Raw genomic sequence first — 20,453 nt, 5'->3', positions numbered from 1 at the left:
CATTGCCTCCCTTCCTGTCAGTCACTCTTGTGGCCGCAGGAAGGGTTTTCCCTGTGGTCACAAGTGGCAGCTTTGTCCTTATGGTGCCGGCGCTCCAGTGACATCACTGGCGCATCGGTGCCAGGACAAGGGGAGTGCGGCCTCCTGTGATCGCAGGGAAAACCCTTCCTGCGGCCACAAGAGTGAAGAGAAGAGGAAACGCCCGGACCCAGGTGAGTATAAGTGTTTGTTTTATTGTGTTATATACTATATGGGAGGGGGAGCACACAGGGGTCTGTTTAACTGGGGGAGCGCACATCAGGGGTCTATATAAATGGGGGGAGCACACAGGGGGGCTATATAACAGGGAGAGCACACAGGGGGGCTATAGACTACTGGGGCTTCACCTTCACAGAGGGGTCTATATACTACTGAGGGCAGCACACAGGGGGTCTATATACTACTTGGGGCAGCAGAATGGGGTTTATATACAACTTGGAGAGCACACAGGAGGTCTATATCCAAGTGGGGGAGCACGCAGGGGGGCTATATACTACTGGGGGAGCACACAGGGGTCTATATACTACTGGTGGCGCACACAGAGGGTCTATATACTACTGGGGGAACATACAGGGGGTCTATATACTACTTGTGAGACACACAGGTGGTCTATATATAACTGGGGGAGCACACAGGGGTCTGTATACTACTGGGGCAGCACACAAGGGGTCTATATAATACTGGTGGGGCACACAGGGGGTCTATATACTACTGGGGGAACCACACAGGGGGTTTATATACTACTGGAGGAGTACACAGGGGTCTATATCCAAGTTGGGGAGCACACAGGAGGTCTACATTTAAGTGGGGGGCACACAGGGGGGGCTAAATACCCCTGAGTGAGCACACAGGGGGCCTATATACTTGTGGGGGAGCACACATAATAAGTGTTTGTTTTATTGTGTTATATACTATATAGGAGGGGGAGCACACAGGGGTCTGTTTAACTGGGGGAGCACACATCGGGGGTCTATATAAATGGGGGGAGCACACAGGGGGGCTATATAACAGGGGGAGCACACAGGGGGCTATAGACTACTGGGGCTTCACAGAGGGGTCTATATACTACTGAGAGCAGCACACGGGGTCTATATTCTACTTGGGGCAGCAGAATGGGGTCTATATACAACTTGGAGAGCACACAGGAGGTCTATATCCAAGTGGGGGAGCACACGGGGGCTATATACTACTGGGGGAGCACACAGGGGTCTATATACTACTGGTGGCGCACACAGAGGGTCTATATACTACTGGGGGAACATACAGGGGGTCTATATACTACTTGTGAGGCACACAGGTGGTCTATATATAACTGGGGGAGCACACAGGGGTCTGTATACTACTGGGGCAGCACACAAGGGATCTATATAATACTGGTGGGGCACACAGGGGGTCTATATACTACTGGGGGAACCACACAGGGGGTTTATATACTACTGGAGGAGCACACAGGGGTCTATATCCAAGTGGGGGAGCACACAGGAGGTCTATATCCAAGTGGGGGAGCACACATGGGGGCTAAATACCCCTGATGGAGAACACAGGGGCCCTATATACTAGTGGGGGAGCACACATGGGGTCTATATACAACTGGGGCAGCACACAGGAAGTCTATATACTTCTGGGGGAGCACACGGGGGGGCTATATATAACTGGGGGAACACACACAGGGGTCTATATACTACTGGGGGAAGCAAACAAGGGGTATATACTACTGGGGGCAGGACACAAGGGGTATATACTATTGGGGGCAGCACACAAGGAGTATATATTACTGGCGGTAGCGCACAGGGGATATATACTACTGGGGCAACACACAGAGGTCTATTGTTTTGGTACGCGTGTCGAGGGGGGGGGGCAGACATAACTTCGCTTGGGGCCCCAGAAATGCCAAGACCGCCCCTGTGAATATGGTTACTCCATGAGTGATCTGAGACACATTACCTTCTTTTACACTGTATATAGAACAGCGCATGCAACATGGGTATCATTCTTGTGGGAGTAGGACGCAAGGGGGAGAGATGCAGAAAGACAACTGAAAGCATGTGAACAGTTTCCTTCAGTCCTGTGATAAATACCAGTCTGTCAATTTACTTCATCATGTGTTCTTTGCATGGAAATACTATTCAGAAATATAATCTAGTTTACCAATGGGAAGAGCTAATGTCATCTGTGTATAACACTAGTAGGACATCTGCTGCCAGCTATTTTCAGACGTTCTATATCTGAACCTTGGTAAATCCAGAGTTGTGTTCCATGTCCTATATTAAATATAGATAATACCCTTCTGCATTATGTGTACTTATATAGATTATTGCTCAAACAATGATATTTTGTGATGGGGCTTGAAAACATGCTGGTGACAACTTTCAGGGATGTCATTGATCTGCCTTATTTCTATGTTTAAATATAATCTTTGAAATAATTCACAAAAAGTAACATATACATTATGCTTAAATATACATTTCTTACCTTCAGTGATCAGTATCCTACTTTGCTATTTGTAGAATAGCATGTGTATTTGTTAAGTTATTCCATAGGCTACATGTTACTTGATAGACTTGTTTTGGACTGAATCTTCTAGTTTAGTCATGTCAAACTCTGGCCCGTGGGGCCATTATTTTAGGCCCGCCAGGCAATTCAGAGTTTAAATTACATCTAGCCCACCATGGCTACTATATAAGAGACCATGAGGGATGGAGGGCTGGCTACTATATGAGACTATGGGGGAGGCCTAGCTACTATATAAGACTACTGGGAGGGCTGGCTACTATATAAGACTACTGGGGAGGGCTGGCTACTATATAAGATTACAGGGGAGGGCTGGCTACTATATGAGATTACTGGGGAGGTCTGCCTACTGTATAAGAGACTATGGGGAGAGCTGGCTACTATATAAGACTATTGGGGAGGTCTGCCTAATATATAAGAGACTATGGGGGAGGGCTGGCTACTATATGAGATTACTGGGGAGGGCTAGCTACTATATAAGAGAGTATGGGGGAGGGCTGGCTACTATATGAGACTATTAGGGAGGGAGGGCTGGCTACTATATGAGACTATGGGGGAGGCCTAGCTACTATATAAGACTACTGGGAGGGCTGGCTACTATATGAGAATACTGGGGAGGGCTGGCTACTATATGAGATTACTGGGGAGGGCTATCTACTATATTAGAGACTATGGGGGATGGCTGGCTACTATATAAGACTACTGGGGAGGGCTGGCTACTATATGAGAATACTGGGGAGAGCTGGCTACTATATGAGATTACTGGGGAGGGCTATCTACTATATTAGAGACTATGGGGGATGGCTGGCTACTATATGAGATTACTGGGGAGGGCTGGTTACTATATGAGATTACTGGGGAGGACTGCCTACTATATGGAGAGACTATGGGGAGAGCTGGCTACTATATGAGATTACTGGGGGGGGGGTGGCTACTATATAGGAGACTATGGTCGAGAGCTGGCTACTATATGAGACTACTAGGGAGGGAGGGCTGGCTACTATATGAGACTATGGGGGAGGCCTAGCTACTATATAAGACTACTGGGGAGGGCTGGCTACTATATGGGAATACTGGGGAGGGCTGGCTACTATATGAGATTACTGGGGAGGGCTATCTACTATATTAGAGACTATGGGGGAGGACTGGCTACTATATGAGATTACTGGGGAGGGCTAGCTACTATATAAGAGACTATGGGGGAGGGCTGGCTACTATATGAGACTATTAGGGAGGGAGGGAGGGCTGGCTACTATATGAGACTATGGGGGACGCCTAGCTACTATATAAGACTACTGGGGAGGGCTGGCTACTATATGAGAATACTGGGGAGGGCTGGATACTATATGAGACTATGGGGGAGGGCTGGCTACTAAATGAGACTATGGGGGAGGCCTAGCTACTATAAAAGACTACTGGGGAGGGCTGGCTACTATATGAGAATACTGGGGAGGGCTGGCTACTATATTAGAGACTATGGGGGAGAGAGGGCTGGCTACTATATGAGAATACTGGGGAGGGCTGGCTACTATATTAGAGACTATGGGGGAGGGAGGGCTGGCTACTATATGAGATCACTGGGGAGGGCTAGCTACTATATAACAGACTATGGGGGAGGGCTGGCTACTATATGAGACTATTAAGGAGGGAGGGCTGGCTACTATATGAGACTATGGGGGAGGCCTAGCTACTATATAAGACTACTGGGGAGGGCTGGCTACTATATGAGAATACTGGGGAGGGCTGGCTACTATATGAGATTACTGGGGAGGGCTGGCCACTATATGAGATTACAGGGGAAGGCTGGCTACTATATATGAGACTATGGGGGAAGGCTGGCTAGAATATAAGAGACTATTGGGGAGGGCTGGCTGCTATACAAGTCTATTTTGGGGGGCTTGCTACTATATAGGAGACTATGGGGGAGGGCTGGCTACTATATGAGACAATTGGGGAGGGATGGCTACTATATGAGACTATGGGGAGGGCTGGCTACTAAATGAAACTATGGGGAGGGGTTGCTACTATATAAGAGACTATGGGGGAGGGCTGGCCACTATATTAGAGACTATGGGGAGGGCTGGCTACTATATGAGACTATTGTGGATGACTATTTACTATATAAGACTATGGGGAAGGGCTGGACACTATATGAGACTATTGGGGAGGGCTGGCTACGAGACTCTATGGGGGAGGACTGGCTACTATATGAGACTACTGGGGAGGCCTAGCTACTATATAAGACTACTGGGGAGGGCTGGCTACTATATGAGAATACTGGGGAGGGCTGGCTACTATATGAGATTACTGGGGAGGGCTGGCCACTATATGAGATTACAGGGGAAGGCTGGCTACTATATATGAGACTATGGGGGAAGGCTGGCTAGAATATAAGAGACTATTGGGGAGGGCTGGCTGCTATACAAGTCTATTTTGGGGGGCTGGCTACTATATAGGAGACTATGGGGGAGGGATGGCTACTATATGAGACTATGGGGAGGGCTGGCTACTAAATGAAACTATGGGGAGGGGTTGCTACTATATAAGAGACTATGGGGGAGGGCTGGCAACTATATTAGAGACTATGGGGAGGGCTGGCTACTATATGAGACTATTGTGGATGACTATTTACTATATAAGACTATGGGGAAAGGCTGGACACTATATGAGACTATTGGGGAGGGCTGGCTACGAGACTCTATGGGGGAGGACTGGCTACTATATGAGACTACTGGGGAGGGCTGGCTACTATATGAGACTATAGGGAGGGCTGGCTACTAAATTAAACTATGGGGAGATGTGGCTACTATATTAGAGACTATGGGAGAGGGCTGGCTAATATATTAGAGACTATGGGGAGGGCTGGCTACTATATGAGACTATTGGGGATGACTATTTACTATATAAAACTATAGGGAAGGGCTAGCTACTATATGAGATTATTGGGGAGGGCTTACTACGATATGGGACTTGTGGGGGGGGCTGGCTACTATTTGGGGACTATTGGGAGTGCTAGCTAATATGTGGGGCAATGCTGGTTGGGTTGGCTACTACATGGGGTAATATTGGGGGGGTGGCTAATACATGGGTTGGGGTTTAATGATATCATAGCAATTTATCATGTCATTTATCATAGTGCACAGTGCTGGGAGATGCACACCACTGACAGGAACACCGCATTCGCGCTTCAATAATTATCAAGGTTGGCCGGCGACTTTGTCCAATATTTTGGCCCACTGTTTATTTGAGTTTGACACCACTGCTCTAGATCTTCTTAAGTAGAAAAAGTGATGTCATAATACACAACCCAATTGATGCATAAAGTCAGTATGAACAAAATGTAAAATCCATATTTTCTTTTTTAACCATATGATTAGTCTTCTCATGGAGTAGTGCAGTGAGGTCATGCTTAAAGCTGTGTTAGGAAATATCTGCTGGGCAAACTGTGCTGCCCTTGTTTCACTACTATTAGACATGGGTTTTGATGCAGTTTTATGTGGATCTGGAGAAAATGGTATATAAATGAGACAGCTGACTCATTTAACTTTGATTCCTGTTCAATACAAGTGGTCCATTAGTTTTCACTAGTGTTTAGCAGACTTGCAGAATTGTTGACTTGCCTATGGCTATGTCCATGTTTTCTAGGACTTTATAGGGTGGCATCGAATTCCTCCAGAGGCCAGGAGTCAAATGCCAATCATTCAGGTTAAGAATGTTGCAGAACTCGAGCAGCTTGGCAAGTCAGCTCAACACTAGTTTTCACCAATCAGCCCTTGTACGATAGTCTAGACTTCACTGCAGAAAGCTTCCTGGTGTGTTTGTGGTTGCTGGTCCAGTCCAGAAGACACTGGTGCAAACAATAAGGAGTCATGGAGAGGAGTGTGGGTACCAGCCAGGATTAGGACTAGCAGAGTTTGTTCATAGATTATAGGTAAGCAAGCAGGTCAGGTTGGGTAGCACAGTATTGTAGTTGAGAGACAAGTCAGGCATGGGAGATAAAACAGAGTACTGGACTAGAGTGACATGATGAAGTAAAATGCCGACATCCCAATGTAGGTGATGGTTGGCCTTGCAAGCCGAGAGACATGATTCACTAGACCAGGTCACGTTTACCCATTCATCCATAGTTCAGTTCTAATGCTCACATACCTATTGTAACCACTTTAAATGATGGATGGATATCAGCTACACATCTCCATACACATCAAGCAGTGACATTACTGTGTGTTCTAACTCCTTTATGTACCATAGCTGGCATTAACTTTTTCAGCGATATGAGAGGTCCAGAGGGAGCACCCTTTACTCCCGGTGAGCTCTTGGAGTTTGTACTTCACCTCACTTTTAAAAGACACTAATAATTTCGTGTTATGAATACCCTAAAAATCTGCCAGTTTGGAGTTGCTCTAACCCAGTTATGCAGTCATCACAATTTTATCCTTATGGCAGTCGCACAAATACTTATAATTGTCCACTGTTCCAGCTTCTGATACATAAATACAAGAACTGAGAGTTCACTTGCTGTCTAATATATCCCACCAATTGAAAGGTGCCTAGGTTACAAGAATTAGGGTGATGCGTAGCAGATCACCAGCAGATCTGCAGCAGATTTGATGGTGCAGATTTGAGGATGCATATCTGCTGCGTATCCACTGCCTATCTGCAGAAGAAAATTCACTGTAATACGGTGTGTGTGAAGCTACCCTTAATGTTATTTATTTCACCATTGGTTTTAATGTTATGGGTCGTCGGTGTATGTAATTGAGGATTTGCTGATATCAAAAAGTGGCTGCATATAGACAGCAGGAGCACTTCAAAAGCTTCCTAAAGGACTAAATGGGGTAATTAATTTTTGTTTAGCTCTTCCTGGATATGCTTTGAATGCTAATAACCTCATAAACAGCTAACATCTATTCCATAAGTTAGCTTATTCTTAAAAGGAAGATAGAATGCTTTACTTGTTATTACTTTCCCTTTTCCAGCTTGAAAGCCTGAATTATGCAAAACTGGGTGATGCAATGCTCTGACATCTGGAGCTAGTTTGTATTGTTTGTTTTCATACTCATACATAGATTGTCGAATGACAATAACTTTGTTTGTTATAAGATGGAGATAGGAGATAGATAGATAGATAGATAGATAGATAGATAGATAGATAGATAGATAGATAGATAGATGGATGGATGGATGGATGGATGGATAGATAGATAGATGAGACTGAAATATTTTGGCGATGAACTTTATTTCTATGACTATGAATGTTGTGTAACAGGAAAGAGCAGCGTATACATGTCCTCCCTGTTTCCTGGAATCAAGTATGTAAATTTCTCATACTACAAATTGAATAGATTATTGTGATACTCAAACAAAACAGGCTGCCATCTACATCACAACTACTAAACACATATAGATGGGCACATATAAATAAATTATACAGTACTTGTATACAGTACTTCACAGAATAATACACATATAATACAGCATATGTGAAACCAAGAGGAAAAGAAAAGAAGGGAAGATCTGCACACATGGACTTCCTACACATGAACTCACTAAAGATATATTATTGTGCAGAACAGAATTAGATACAGTAGTAAAATGAGTCCAGCAGCATCCAGATCACATGATATAGTGGGCCCCAACGTGCATTCAGCAACGTGCTGATACAGGGATCTATTGATGCTGCTGGATCCCTCCTTTTACTTAACAGAATTAGATTTGATAAAGTGTTTTCTATACAGTTGAGTCAAAGCCAAGTTCTTTCTGTCCCATGAGCACATGCAATTAGCAGTGCCAGTAACTAACTACTACCCCATGTCTGTTTTGTTGTTGGGCCAGTTGTAATATTGTGCAGAGATACATGGTGGGAGATACACAGTGAGCCAGTTGTAATATTGTGGAGAGATACAAGGTGATACATGGGCAGTTCTGCTGAACACAGAGCTGAAGCAGCTGGATCAAATTGTTATGAACTTTTGATAACTTTTGAACCACTAAAGATACTGCAAATCTGATTGTGACAGCCAATTTCTTACACAATTCTGGTATACTACTTAACCACTTTCCCATTGAAAAAATCTTTCCTTGATCCAATATAGCGACTTTTAAGATGGTGCCTATGTTCTGGACATAGCCTAAATGACAGGCCCTCTTACCCATTATTTTCTGGGGTATTCGGATATATCATTTTCCATTTAGTTTGTGAAATAAAAGGGTGTCCTGAGACTTTTGACTGTAAGGCTAAACAATATTAGTGTATTTATAAAGTATGTTAATTTACATTAAATTTAATGTACCCAGTGGGCAAGTTGCTAAATGCTGTCATTACAAGTGTCTAACATGTTTTGTACGTTGCACTCAGTATTTTATGACAGAAGGAGGTTTTATAACCAAACATTTTCCATTTGTAGTCGTCCCGTAAAAAGTTACACATTTATTTCACAGCATTTATGGTTCTCCTTCCAAACACACATGCCTTTACTGTCTGATGAGAAAAACACAAACATGAAATACAATACAGTAAAAAGAAGAGTAGATGAATAAAAGTGGTTGGTAGATAGCATGAGTAATACCTAGAGACAGCTAACAGAGAACTAAATTGCTAAAACAAACCCATACCTGTCTAATCACTGATGAGTGATTTCAGTCAAATGAAAGCTAGTGTAAGGAATCTGACCTAAGAGTCTCTACAATAGACCACACAGTTCAATGATTGGGCCTTAAGGCCTGTATACAGACAAATAGGCTTTAGTGAAGTTTAATAAAATCCCTAGTTTAATATTTCAGCTAAAACTAAGATCAGTATAAGAATGCAATACAGCAAACTGATAGTATTAAAAGCAAATACAAATATATTGCACTGAAGATAGCTTTAAAAAAATGAACGTGCAGACTTGGGAAAAAAATGTAAGTCTGAAACAGGAAAAATAACTCACTTTCCAATATTTGGTAGTGAAATATTTATGGTAGCATCAACATGCAGACATTAAATTTTCCTATATGTACCACAGTGGCTTTTCAGCTCTGCACTGCAACTGATTTATTGCTTGCTCTAGCCATCTATTACTGTATGTCAGAGCCTTTTCCTTAATCTTTGATGTTCATAAAAGTTAATACTTCTTTGTTATAAGTTTGCTTGTAATAAAACTAGTCTGGGACTTATAAAAATTGACTATTATATCATCTACCAGCCATGGCTTCTGCATGTTATTGTATTATTTCATTGCCAACTACTTATTACATTTTACTGTGCCTCTATGTGACTGCTTGAGCTAAGAAAACACACATTGTTCATGGTATTTGGAAGGACTATAAGAAGCACGTCTAATCAAAATGTAATATTCTCTCGTATCAGGTATAAGCTGGTTTATTAATTTCCTTGTCCAGTTTGTATCAGCTTGAAGTTTGAATCTTTGCTTTCTATAGGCATACTATATGGGGGATGTATGGGCTGACACCATATGGGAAATGTATGGGCTCATCATTGGTGATACATCATTCTGTGCAATAAAAAATTTCTGCATGTCCTGAAAGTGCTGCACAACTGTCTGAACTCACTATTCTGCGCCTTCACGTGCATCATTTTACTTCTTGTTAGGCATAGGGTACAGTATTGTCTAACATGGTACAAAGTTTGCAGATTTTGTGCAGTAGAGTAGTGCAGATTTGGTTCATTTTTTTAAAAAGAAGGCAGTATGTTGCAGCAGATTAGTTGCAAAAAAATTTGTTCTGAATTTATTGTATTGATTTTTACTACCCTATATAAGTCAATAGATAAAATCAGCAGTAAATCTAAAGCATATCTGCACTGCAGGTCAATTTCCAATCCTGAAATTATGCAGTTTTTTTTCACTTCATATAATGCTAGGGCAGTAAAGGAAAAAATAAAAAACAACTTGGTCAGTGATTGACTACGCAGACAGGTCCTACGTCGAACTTTATTTTGCTTTGACTGCAGTTGAAAAACTGTAATCACCTCATCTAGTTGTTGTTGGAGTTTTTAGAGCTCTATTTTGAGCCAAAGTCAGGGATACTTTCAAAAGCAATTGGGAAATATAAGGAATTTTTATACTCCTCCCACTGCTGGATCCACTTATTGCATTAAAAGCTACATCTTAAACTGCATGTAAACATAGCTTGTCATTCCATTCTACAGAAATCAGCGCCCTATTTGCACCAGGCCAACTGTCACCAATAAAACAACTTTTAGTCTTGGACTGGCAAGTTAGTGAACCTGGCATTTGTTGGTTTGCATAGCAGGTGTGTTTTATGGAGTGGGGTCTGGGGTCTGGCTTCTGGTTTGTTTTCTCACTTGCTGTTCACACTTAGCATTCCACACCTGTATTTAATAAAATAGTAATAGGTTGCAGACACTACATGTACTGGACTGTCATAATAATATAATGCTGGACACATACAGTACAGTGCTTTGTACATTTAGGCTGCTCTTCAGTCTGCACCTGCTTGTTGAGTAAGCGTGGCCAAATGTATGGGCTATCACTGGCACATCATCAACTGGCCTCTCCCTAGTAATTGTTTACCTGTTAAAGGGAATAATAAGGTTTATGCTGCGTTGTGCTTTGTCATTCACTTTTTTTTCAATTTTGCAGTAGTTTTCATGAAATCACAATTTATCGGCCAACAGCAGTGTGACACATATGCTGCTTCACACTGGCTAAATGTCTTGCAAAAAAAAAAGCCTGTGAGTCAATTGAATTTTATGAATCACCATACTTTCTTGGCGTTTTTTTCAGCTGCATTTTTCTCTCTGGTGTGTTTTTTTTTACTATTTGGCAGTTTTTCCAAAATGCATGCTGCTGAAGCTTTGGTCTTTTTTTCTGACAACTGGGGCATTTTTATCCCCTTTAGTTCTATGGAATTTCTTTTCTGTTTGTCTCAAAAACTCCAAAGGCAAAAAAAGCCAATCATACCAAATGTCAAAAACGCCAAAAAAAAAAAAAAAAAAAAAAAAGGCAAAATAATCTTTGTCGTTTTTTCTGGAATTTTTTGTGGCCAGAAAAATGCCACAAAAAAACTGTGTCTGAGAGCACTCTATAGGTGTTGTTTCCTGCTACAGCAGATAAACAATTAGTTTATTAAAACTACTACTAAAAAAGAAACCTACATGACACTGCAAGTGGAATTAGGCTCTGTCATTACTTCTGCCCTTGGGGCAACATAAACTTGGTAACTGTTTCCTTTTTATTTATTATTTTTTTTCCATATTACAAATAAGGTTTCTGAATAAAGATTTAACTAGTCTAAAAAATTCTAAGCAGGATGAGTTGTAATTTGAGAATGTATGGGTTGATAAGCAGTCATTGGCAGAGATAATTCAGGAAACAGATGTTCCTCAACAAAGCTCTAAACAGAGAAAACAAATGGGGTTTCAAAAGTTCCACTGTAAAATGGCACTAGGTTTTCATAGACTACTAAATAGAGATGTTAGTATCCATCAGCAATTTGAATTGGAAAAACATACTATACTAGTATATATGTTTCTGTCAACAGATGGACATAATGCGTGTCCATAGCATTTTCCATAGGAAATTATGATTTCATGTACAGCTTTATGCTTGTCTGATTCATGTGCAGTAATCCAGCACCTGTTAAGGTTAATTGATTTCTGAAAAGAAGATAGCCACTCAGCATGTGCCATGTTCCCCAGTAACATACAGTACACTCCTGCTGGCAGGACAGTATGTACAGCCTGGACTGGATACACCGATACATTAAGGTACACCATAAATTGCTGTTATCCAGAACATCTCTTCCTAGTATGGGTAACATTTTTTCCAACCACCGAAATATTTTATAAATGAGTACACTTATCTTTGTATTTACTTTATGTAAGTGTTTAGAAAGAATAATGTGACTTCTAATGTTGTCATCATCAAATGATACACATGCAATGCATTAAGACAATTATAATTAGAAGAGCTGCTACAAGATCATCTTTATTCAGAAATAATTACAATTTTCCATTTTATTTTCAGGTCCGTTAGGATTCCGTCCGATACTTAATAATCTGTTATCATTAGTCCAAGGAGTTAGAATAAATAATACGTTTGTCGGATCATTCACACACTTGACTGTCCTCCTAAGTTATCAAATTGAAAATAATCATCCCCAGATCCTTAAAACACCAGGACCATAAATAGTAATGTGTATTCCCAGATCTCTGTCCCAGCCCATTGTAGCTTTCATTCATGATAGCTATTTAGTTCTGCGGGTAGTTATGTTCACTATGACATTTGTGTTGCGTAAGGGATATTTTAAACTTTGTCTGGTTTGGATAAATCCACTTAAGGATGGTTGTGGGAACAGCTCTACGAGTGTTTTGTGGTATGTGATAAACATATACTTCATTGATGATGTAATTGGTTGGAAAAAATATATATTTTGTGACTCCAAGTCGGGCAATCATAATTAATTCTTGAACCGATGACCCTTGTCCATAATCCAGTAACTTTAATGTGTAGTGTTCCATCGTCTTCCTGCTCTTACAGTAAAGAATCAAAACCTTTTTTTCTCTTGTCATAGAGGTTTACCCCTTATTTCAGATACAGTCCAGGTTACAAATAGTTCATGGGAGAGATCTTTAAACTGCCCCATGATATATTTATACAGTTACTAGATCACATCTCTAACTATGTTTTTATTAAAGAATAAAATTGACAGAAGTATATAATAAGTGCAAAATATGATGGATATGTAGGCAATTGCTCCAAACAAATAGAAGCAAAAACTCTAATCCTATAACAAATGTAGCAGGTTCTACCTTTACAGTACCACAGCATACATATCAATACTTAACAATATTCAAATTAAAATAAATGATATAATGATATAAAGATCCCCTCTTTATACCATTTATAAAGAACAAACAAGACAAGAGAGAAGAAAGAAAGGGAGATAAAAGAAGGTGAGGGGAAAATATGTTTTTGGCATGTAGGTCGGTAGTGGATATTGTGGCTAGAAAAAGCAGGGTTAATTATGATTAAGCAGATTAATCATATTCCCTTCTTATCCAATATGTCCCCCATGAAGACTAGACAGTTTTTTTAAATAATAATAATAATAATAATAATAATAATAATAATGCTTTTATTTGTATAGCACCAACTGATCCACAGCAATTTACATACTACATAGTACATTCTAGGGCTCACAACCACAACCTTTTCTTCCAAGTGTGGTTTGCAATTAAGCTCCATTAACTTCAATAGAACTGAGTTACAAAACCCCACCCAAACTGGATACAAGAGTCATCCTTTTCTAATACTGGATAACCCCTTTAATATACAGTATACAAGAAATTAAAGGAGAATTTCAGCCAAAATCTATTTTTTAATATGTTATTTCATAAGCAAAGTTAGACAAATTCCTAATGTACACTAATTATGGGAAATGCACATATAGTGCTATTTCCCTCAATTTAGTAGATCAGGCAGGCTTCAATTTCTCTTAAAAAAAATGTAACGTCACAACCCGGGTCTATACCTGAAGGGTCCAGTGGGGTTGCAGTATATGTAGAAATTACATGTAAAAAATAACATCCCTTCCTGTGCTTTCATCTGTGGCACAAAATTAAGAGGAAAAGGGATTTGGGACGCGAGTTTCCAAGCCCGCTCAGCCAGTCAGCGGCTGTAGTGGGGTCTTGCCTCTGCCACTGACTGGGTGAGTGGGCCTGACACGTCATATCCCAGATTTCACTCAGACCTAGAAGCTGCCAGGGATCAGAGTGGAGGGCAGCGGACCCAGGGAGGTAAATGCATGTTGTTTTGTTCATCCACCTCCTCCCCAGCAGTTTTTTTTTTAAAGTCCTTACCCGGACTGAAGAATAGGGTTCAAACTGTTTCCTGTGGTACCTCAATAGTATGTGAAACAGTAGCAAATGCTTTGGAAAAATCAAGATATATGTATGACATCCATCAAGTCACCCTGGTCCAGTCTTGAGCCAAACCTCTCATAAACCTATGCTAATATGGAGTTATACATTTTTTTCATTGACATACTCCAATATAGCATCTCTTAAAAAAAACTCAATTTATATAACCATTTTATAATCCACAGGATATGCTATAAGTGTCCCTAGATGTGGGTCCCACTTCTGGGATTGGCATCTATCTTCAGATTGAGGGATTCCTGGACTCCAGACCCTCCAGCCTGTTTGTGGCTGTCAGAGGTAGTTGGGAGGCCAGTCAAATGCGGTGAGTTACGCAATTTCCCATTGACTTTAAAGGAAGTTTCGGAAATGACGTAACCGCATGAACTACACTGTGTATATCCCAGAGTTATGTAAATAGCTTAGCTCTTTATGACGTTTGCTAAAACGACAAAAACCTGTTTCCTTTATGAATTCAGTATCAAATGCAAACAAAATGTTCTCAATTTATGTATTATCCAATGTACAAAATTGGAGCATTCTCTTTATAACCTGAAATGTCATCTTTTCCAGATTCACTGGCCAGCAACTCAAGACCGAGAAGACTTTTGTAAACTTGCTGGGAAGGATGAAAATGTGAGTACATAAACGTAATTGTCTTAGCTTTATTCCTTGCCTCTATGGCAATAGAAGAGCAATCACACATAGCATATACATCGCAAATTATCCTCATAGAATCTAAGTAAAGAAAATCTCCAGCATTTGCAGTAGCAGCAACATGGATAAGATTTCAAGAAATCTCATCCACTTGCTGCAGAAAAGATTGTTAACAATATATGAGTTGTTAGCTAGCTTTCCTGTCCTGAATTCAACCTGCCCAGCTATGTAAATATATGGGTTTAAGGCATGTGCCACGGCATTACTAAGAGGATTTGGCTTTCAAGAGTGCTTGCAAGTTTGATGATAACCTATGAGAAATCTGTAATAGTGGTTATCATGGTTACTGACCAACCTTTCCAGAAAGAGGCAACTAAAATAATACAGTAGTATCCCTTGTGCTGTAAATAAGTATTTAAAGCACAGTCATGCTGAGCAAATATGATTATAGCCTAGTTATCTGCTTGTCTGTAATTTATGGGTTTTGTCCAACAAAACCTACTGGATAATGACCAACTTGTAACTACAAGCATTTACTTTCCATCAAGCTGAGGTGTAACATATTTGCTCTGTACCTTTCTTACCTAATGGCTTAAGGAAAAACCAATATTTACAGCAGATAACACAGAATATTCCAGTACTATATATACACATTTCTGTTATATAGATTTCATGATAATGTAGATTTCATAATATCCATTTATATTATAATTCCTACAGTTGTGGCACTAAAAGCATACCTTTAGAGAAATAGCGTGAATAATAGTACACTTTACATGCAAGGGAGTTGCTATCTTTAGGCGTATATGAAATATTAAAAGGGTTATTCCCATATCAACTGATATAGTTAAAGGGAACCAATCACATTAAAAATGCCAATTAAGCTAGGGAAATGTGATGATACATCACCCAGCACACTTCCAATACATGTCCCTTTCATCTGTGTCCCTGCAAAGTAAAACTTGTAAACTTGTACAAATTGGCACATAGTATGTTAATCCAGTAGTCATCTGGGAGGTGGGTGGTTTTTAGATTCCCTGGGTAGTTCTGCTATGTAATCACACCCCTCTGGGCAATGTTCAAATAGCAGTGAAGCTGTGACGTCATCCAGAGACGTGCCGTAGTGCACATTGGTGTGTCTACATTCTCATCGTGACGCACAGTCACAGTACAGAGAGTCCCGTTCTGTGCTATAAGCAGCATGAAAAGAACGCAGGTGCGCTGATGAGCACTACGGCACACATAATATCTGAATGACGCCCCTCATGCACAGAGGAGTGTGATTAAATTGAATGGCCGCCCAGGGGACCATGACTACCTGCAAATGGCCCACTGCCCAGATGACTACTTGGTATTGATTAACATGGTGCACCAATTTGTAAACGTATGTTTATAAGTTTAACTTTGCAGGGACTCAGGGGATAGGGACATGTATGGGAAGTGTGCTGTATCAGCACATTTACCGAGCCTAATAGGCATTTTTAACGTGATTGGTTTGCCTAAATTTATAGGGTTCGTCAAGCTAAATTTTTTTGAAATAAATTAATATAGGAAATGTGCCCCTTCTCCTGATATGTTCACCTTTACCCTTACATTGTTGACAGCTCGCTGTCTAGGTTACCAACCACCACTCTGCTCTAAAAACAGTGGTCTAACTGGTGTATATATAGCTATAATGTAGATATATTAAAATAGTATAGTGTATTAAGATATATACTGCTGAAAAGTGTGGTGTGACACATAAACCTTATTCAGAGAGGAATAAAACATTTGGTTTGCATAAGAATTAATCTGGAGAAACCATGCGTTGGGGGGGGGGGGGGGGGGGGTTGGGGGATTATTGAAACCCTCCAGTAAAGGGTTAAGAATCAGGAGGGAAGGGAGGTAAACTAAATAAAAAACAATGGGGAGCAATCTGAGGATAACTGGGGGAATAAAAGAAGTAATGTCAAAAAAATTATTTTAATAAGGAGTAGATTCCTGGAAATAATTTCCAGCAGATGTGGCTGGTAAATCCACTCTAAGGGCCAGTTCTCACTAAACACGGCGTAATTCCGCAGCAGACCTCGCGCTTATCCGCTGCCATGTAGCATGTTACTTCTTTGAGTGGAGAGGAGAGGGAGCGGACATTCATTCACTTACAGCAGCACACTGAGCACAGCGGGATTCCGCGGCGAAGAGGTCAGCCGCGGAATTACGCCGTGTTTACTCAGTGTGAACTGGCTCTAAGGCTAAGTCTACACTGTGACTTTCTGAATGTCTACAAATGGATTTTTCAGCAGTCCGGAGCAATACATTGAGAAGTATGCCATCTTGTTGACTGCAGCTGTCTCTTGTGTTTTTTTTTTGTTTTTTTTTTACTTTCTTGCCTGGTCAGGGATCTTTTCCTTACAATTCAGAGGAGCAATAGTCATTACAGTTCTGAAAGTTTTTTAGTGTGAATAATTTAAGGACCCGGATGGATGTCCACTTACAGATCTTTCATGGTCTTGCTGACACATTTATCCCCTGCTAGTTTTCCATCCTAGATTAACATTGTCATTTATTAGTGATAAGGGTTAATATAACGTTATTATTCCTCTGCACTTTTGGACATATTATATACATACTGTACTTACACACTTAATATTGTGTGACATCCTGCTATCCACTTCTTCTATAAATATGTTTGTTGCTTTTTTAATTTTAGGAAGAATGTGCAAATTTCATCAAGGTCCTTCATCATTACAACAAAACCCATATATATACTTGTGGAACTGGAGCTTTTCACCCTCTCTGTGGATACATTGAACTTGGAAGTAACAAAGAGGTAAGTTTGTGATAAATTGTCATAACATTCACACTTATAATACAACACCTTCTTCACATTAGATAACAGGAACAAAGAAATAACAATGTGCTTGAAATATTATACAAAGTCAAAGGTTTCAAAAAGAATACAGGGACTTTGTTCATACCTTTCAAAATCTTTATTCAAACCCTTAAATATTTTAGAAAAAATAATAAAGATGATTAATAGTGTGATGACATGTCATGCATTCCCAGTAGATTTTTTTTTGCTGGGTGCCCATATCAATTTCTCTCCCCCCCCAACACACACACACACACACACACACACTAAATAAATTATGATCATTATGATCCCATAAGCTGAAGTCCGTAGCTCTTCCCCTTCTCCTCTGTCCCCTACTGCTGTTAGAAGCCTGTAACAGCTGCAGGGGAGAGAGGGGAGTGGGCAGAGGTTGCGGCCGCACGCCTGAGGCTTCTGGTGTCCATGGCTACCATTGGGGCTTTGTGATGTGATCGCAGAGCCCCAAAGGTATCCATGGAAAGCGGAAGCCTCGGCTGTAAGGACGCACGCTCTGTAGAGGAAGAATTCTCTGAATTCTGAAGCCCTATAGATGCTGTGGTTGTGCCTTCTGCAGTATCTAAAGGGTTAACTGTCAGCACCAGAGCGCAGCTTCGGTACTGACAGTTGCAGCGGGTCCCTGGCTGTCACTGACAGCTGCGACTTGCCGCAGATGCATCGTAAATTAACTTCCCTGGAGCAATGGGCATAGGCTGCAGCAACGTTTACTGTGCAGCGGCAGTAGGGGGATAAAATCACTATATGGCTATGTTCCCACTTAGGGCCATCTAATCATAACGGCAGCTGCTTATAATGATCTTGAGCATTACTAGCTGCTGTCATTATGAATATATGGACGCCTTTCCCCGATATATAGGATGCTCCGTAGTGGGAACATAGCCTATAAGTGTGTGAGTTTTCTTATATGAGAGATTCTGATCACTGAAAGCACTAGTTAGAACTGTAAACTTGCAGCACTGGGGTCCTGGGTTCAAATCCCACCAAGGACAATATCTACAAAGAGTTTGTATGTTGTCCCCGTGTTTGCGTTGGTTTCCTCCGGGTACTCTGGTTTCCTCCAACACCCAAAAAATACAGATAGGTAAGTTTAGATTGTGAGCCCTAATGGGGACAGGGACCATAATTTACAAACTGTAACATGTAAAGTGCTGCGGTATCAGCGCTATACAAATAAAAGCATCACTGAAAGCATTTATTTCCACCCAGATGAGTGCATAATCTGTAATAAATACAATAGAATAATAGAAGCGCAATGGAAGCAAGCTTTACACATCAACTATATATACAGTAAGTTTAATGCTTTCAGCATAGGCAATTATTCAAGTAGATTGTGTCTTATTGTGTCATGACTTTTTTTCTTGCAGGAAGTCGTATTCAAGCTTGACACGCAAAACTTAGAGTCAGGAAGGTTGAAATGCCCCTTTGATCCTCATCCGCCTTTTGCTTCAATAATGACAGGTAAGAGGCAGGGAGTCCAGCAACTTTGAGACAAGTATTTTGTTCAGAAGCCTAAAGACAACAGTTTCATTCACAGGCTTGCGTAGTTTTTGCTAATGACAGGGCAAAGAATGTGTCTGTAATAGAAAGATATGAAAGAGATGATGGATGGTAGTGCCATGGGGAAAAAATGTATCTTATTCTATTCTTTAAAAATAAAAAAAATAAAAAATAGTATAAAGTTTAAATAGTCTGATCCTGAGAATATTTTGGTTCTGTGTCAATAGTGTGCAGGTGTTGCACATCTTTTTTTCAAATATGCTGGGCTTTTATGTTATCATAATTGAAGAAAATACAAGTATACAACAAAAAGAATCAGGTGTAGCATTTCCATGTGCTTTTTCTAAATTAAGTTGTTTATTTTAAACAAAATGTGATTTGTAGCAAAGTGAGCAAGGTAAAAATGTTGTGATGGACGGTCACATTTTTTATTTATGGAAACATTTTGGTTAAAGATAAACAGGAAAAAAAATTGTTTGGTTTAAGGTTTTTTTTTAGAGAACATTCAGTGCCCAAATCAAATTTTACAACATTTTTCAATCAATAATTACAGCAAAGTTGATTTATTCTGCAGAAAGTTTATCTTGTCTGGAGTTTGCTTGTAAAATGTATTCTCCTCCACTCACTTCCAAAGTTTAAAGGGGTACTCCAGCGAAAAGCTTTTTCCAAGTAATATGCTTCAATCACCTATCTATCCCCCTTCCATATCTTTTCCCCTCCTCAATCCTCTACCAGGAAGTAAAGTAAACTCATTCTTACCTAATGACTGTTGACCCCAGGAAGCCATTTTCTGACACTGACATCATTAAGAGGGAGGCGGGTTTAAGCCCTGTTAGGCCCAACCCCCCTTTGTCGGATGACTCAGGTTGCTTAGATCTGATTGGCTGAACAAGCTGTAAGCCATCTAACAGTTTTACAGAGTCAGTTAAAATCACAGGAGACAAAGTGCATCATGGGAAACTCCAAACCAGGAAGTAAAGAAAAAAATGAAGACAC

General features: G+C 40.6%; 1 protein-coding gene across 3 annotated transcripts in view; it reads left to right on the top strand.

Annotated features, from left to right (window-relative positions):
* The window catches only part of SEMA3D (semaphorin 3D), a 248,212-nt gene that overhangs the window by 158,256 nt on the left and 69,503 nt on the right, over window positions 1–20,453 (top strand). For all 3 annotated transcript variants that reach the window (XM_069978391.1, XM_069978382.1, XM_069978401.1), the window contains 3 exons: window positions 15,008–15,070; window positions 17,781–17,900; window positions 19,325–19,418. In XM_069978391.1, the coding sequence (XP_069834492.1) occupies window positions 15,008–15,070; window positions 17,781–17,900; window positions 19,325–19,418 (277 nt within the window). The remainder of the gene's footprint in view (window positions 1–15,007; window positions 15,071–17,780; window positions 17,901–19,324; window positions 19,419–20,453) is intronic.

Source organism: Dendropsophus ebraccatus, chromosome 1 (genome assembly GCF_027789765.1).
Source record: "Dendropsophus ebraccatus isolate aDenEbr1 chromosome 1, aDenEbr1.pat, whole genome shotgun sequence".
NCBI classification, from domain to species: domain Eukaryota; kingdom Metazoa; phylum Chordata; class Amphibia; order Anura; family Hylidae; genus Dendropsophus; species Dendropsophus ebraccatus.
The sequence above is the reverse complement of the archived record's forward strand: the minus strand, read 5'-3'. Positions and strand labels throughout refer to the sequence as shown.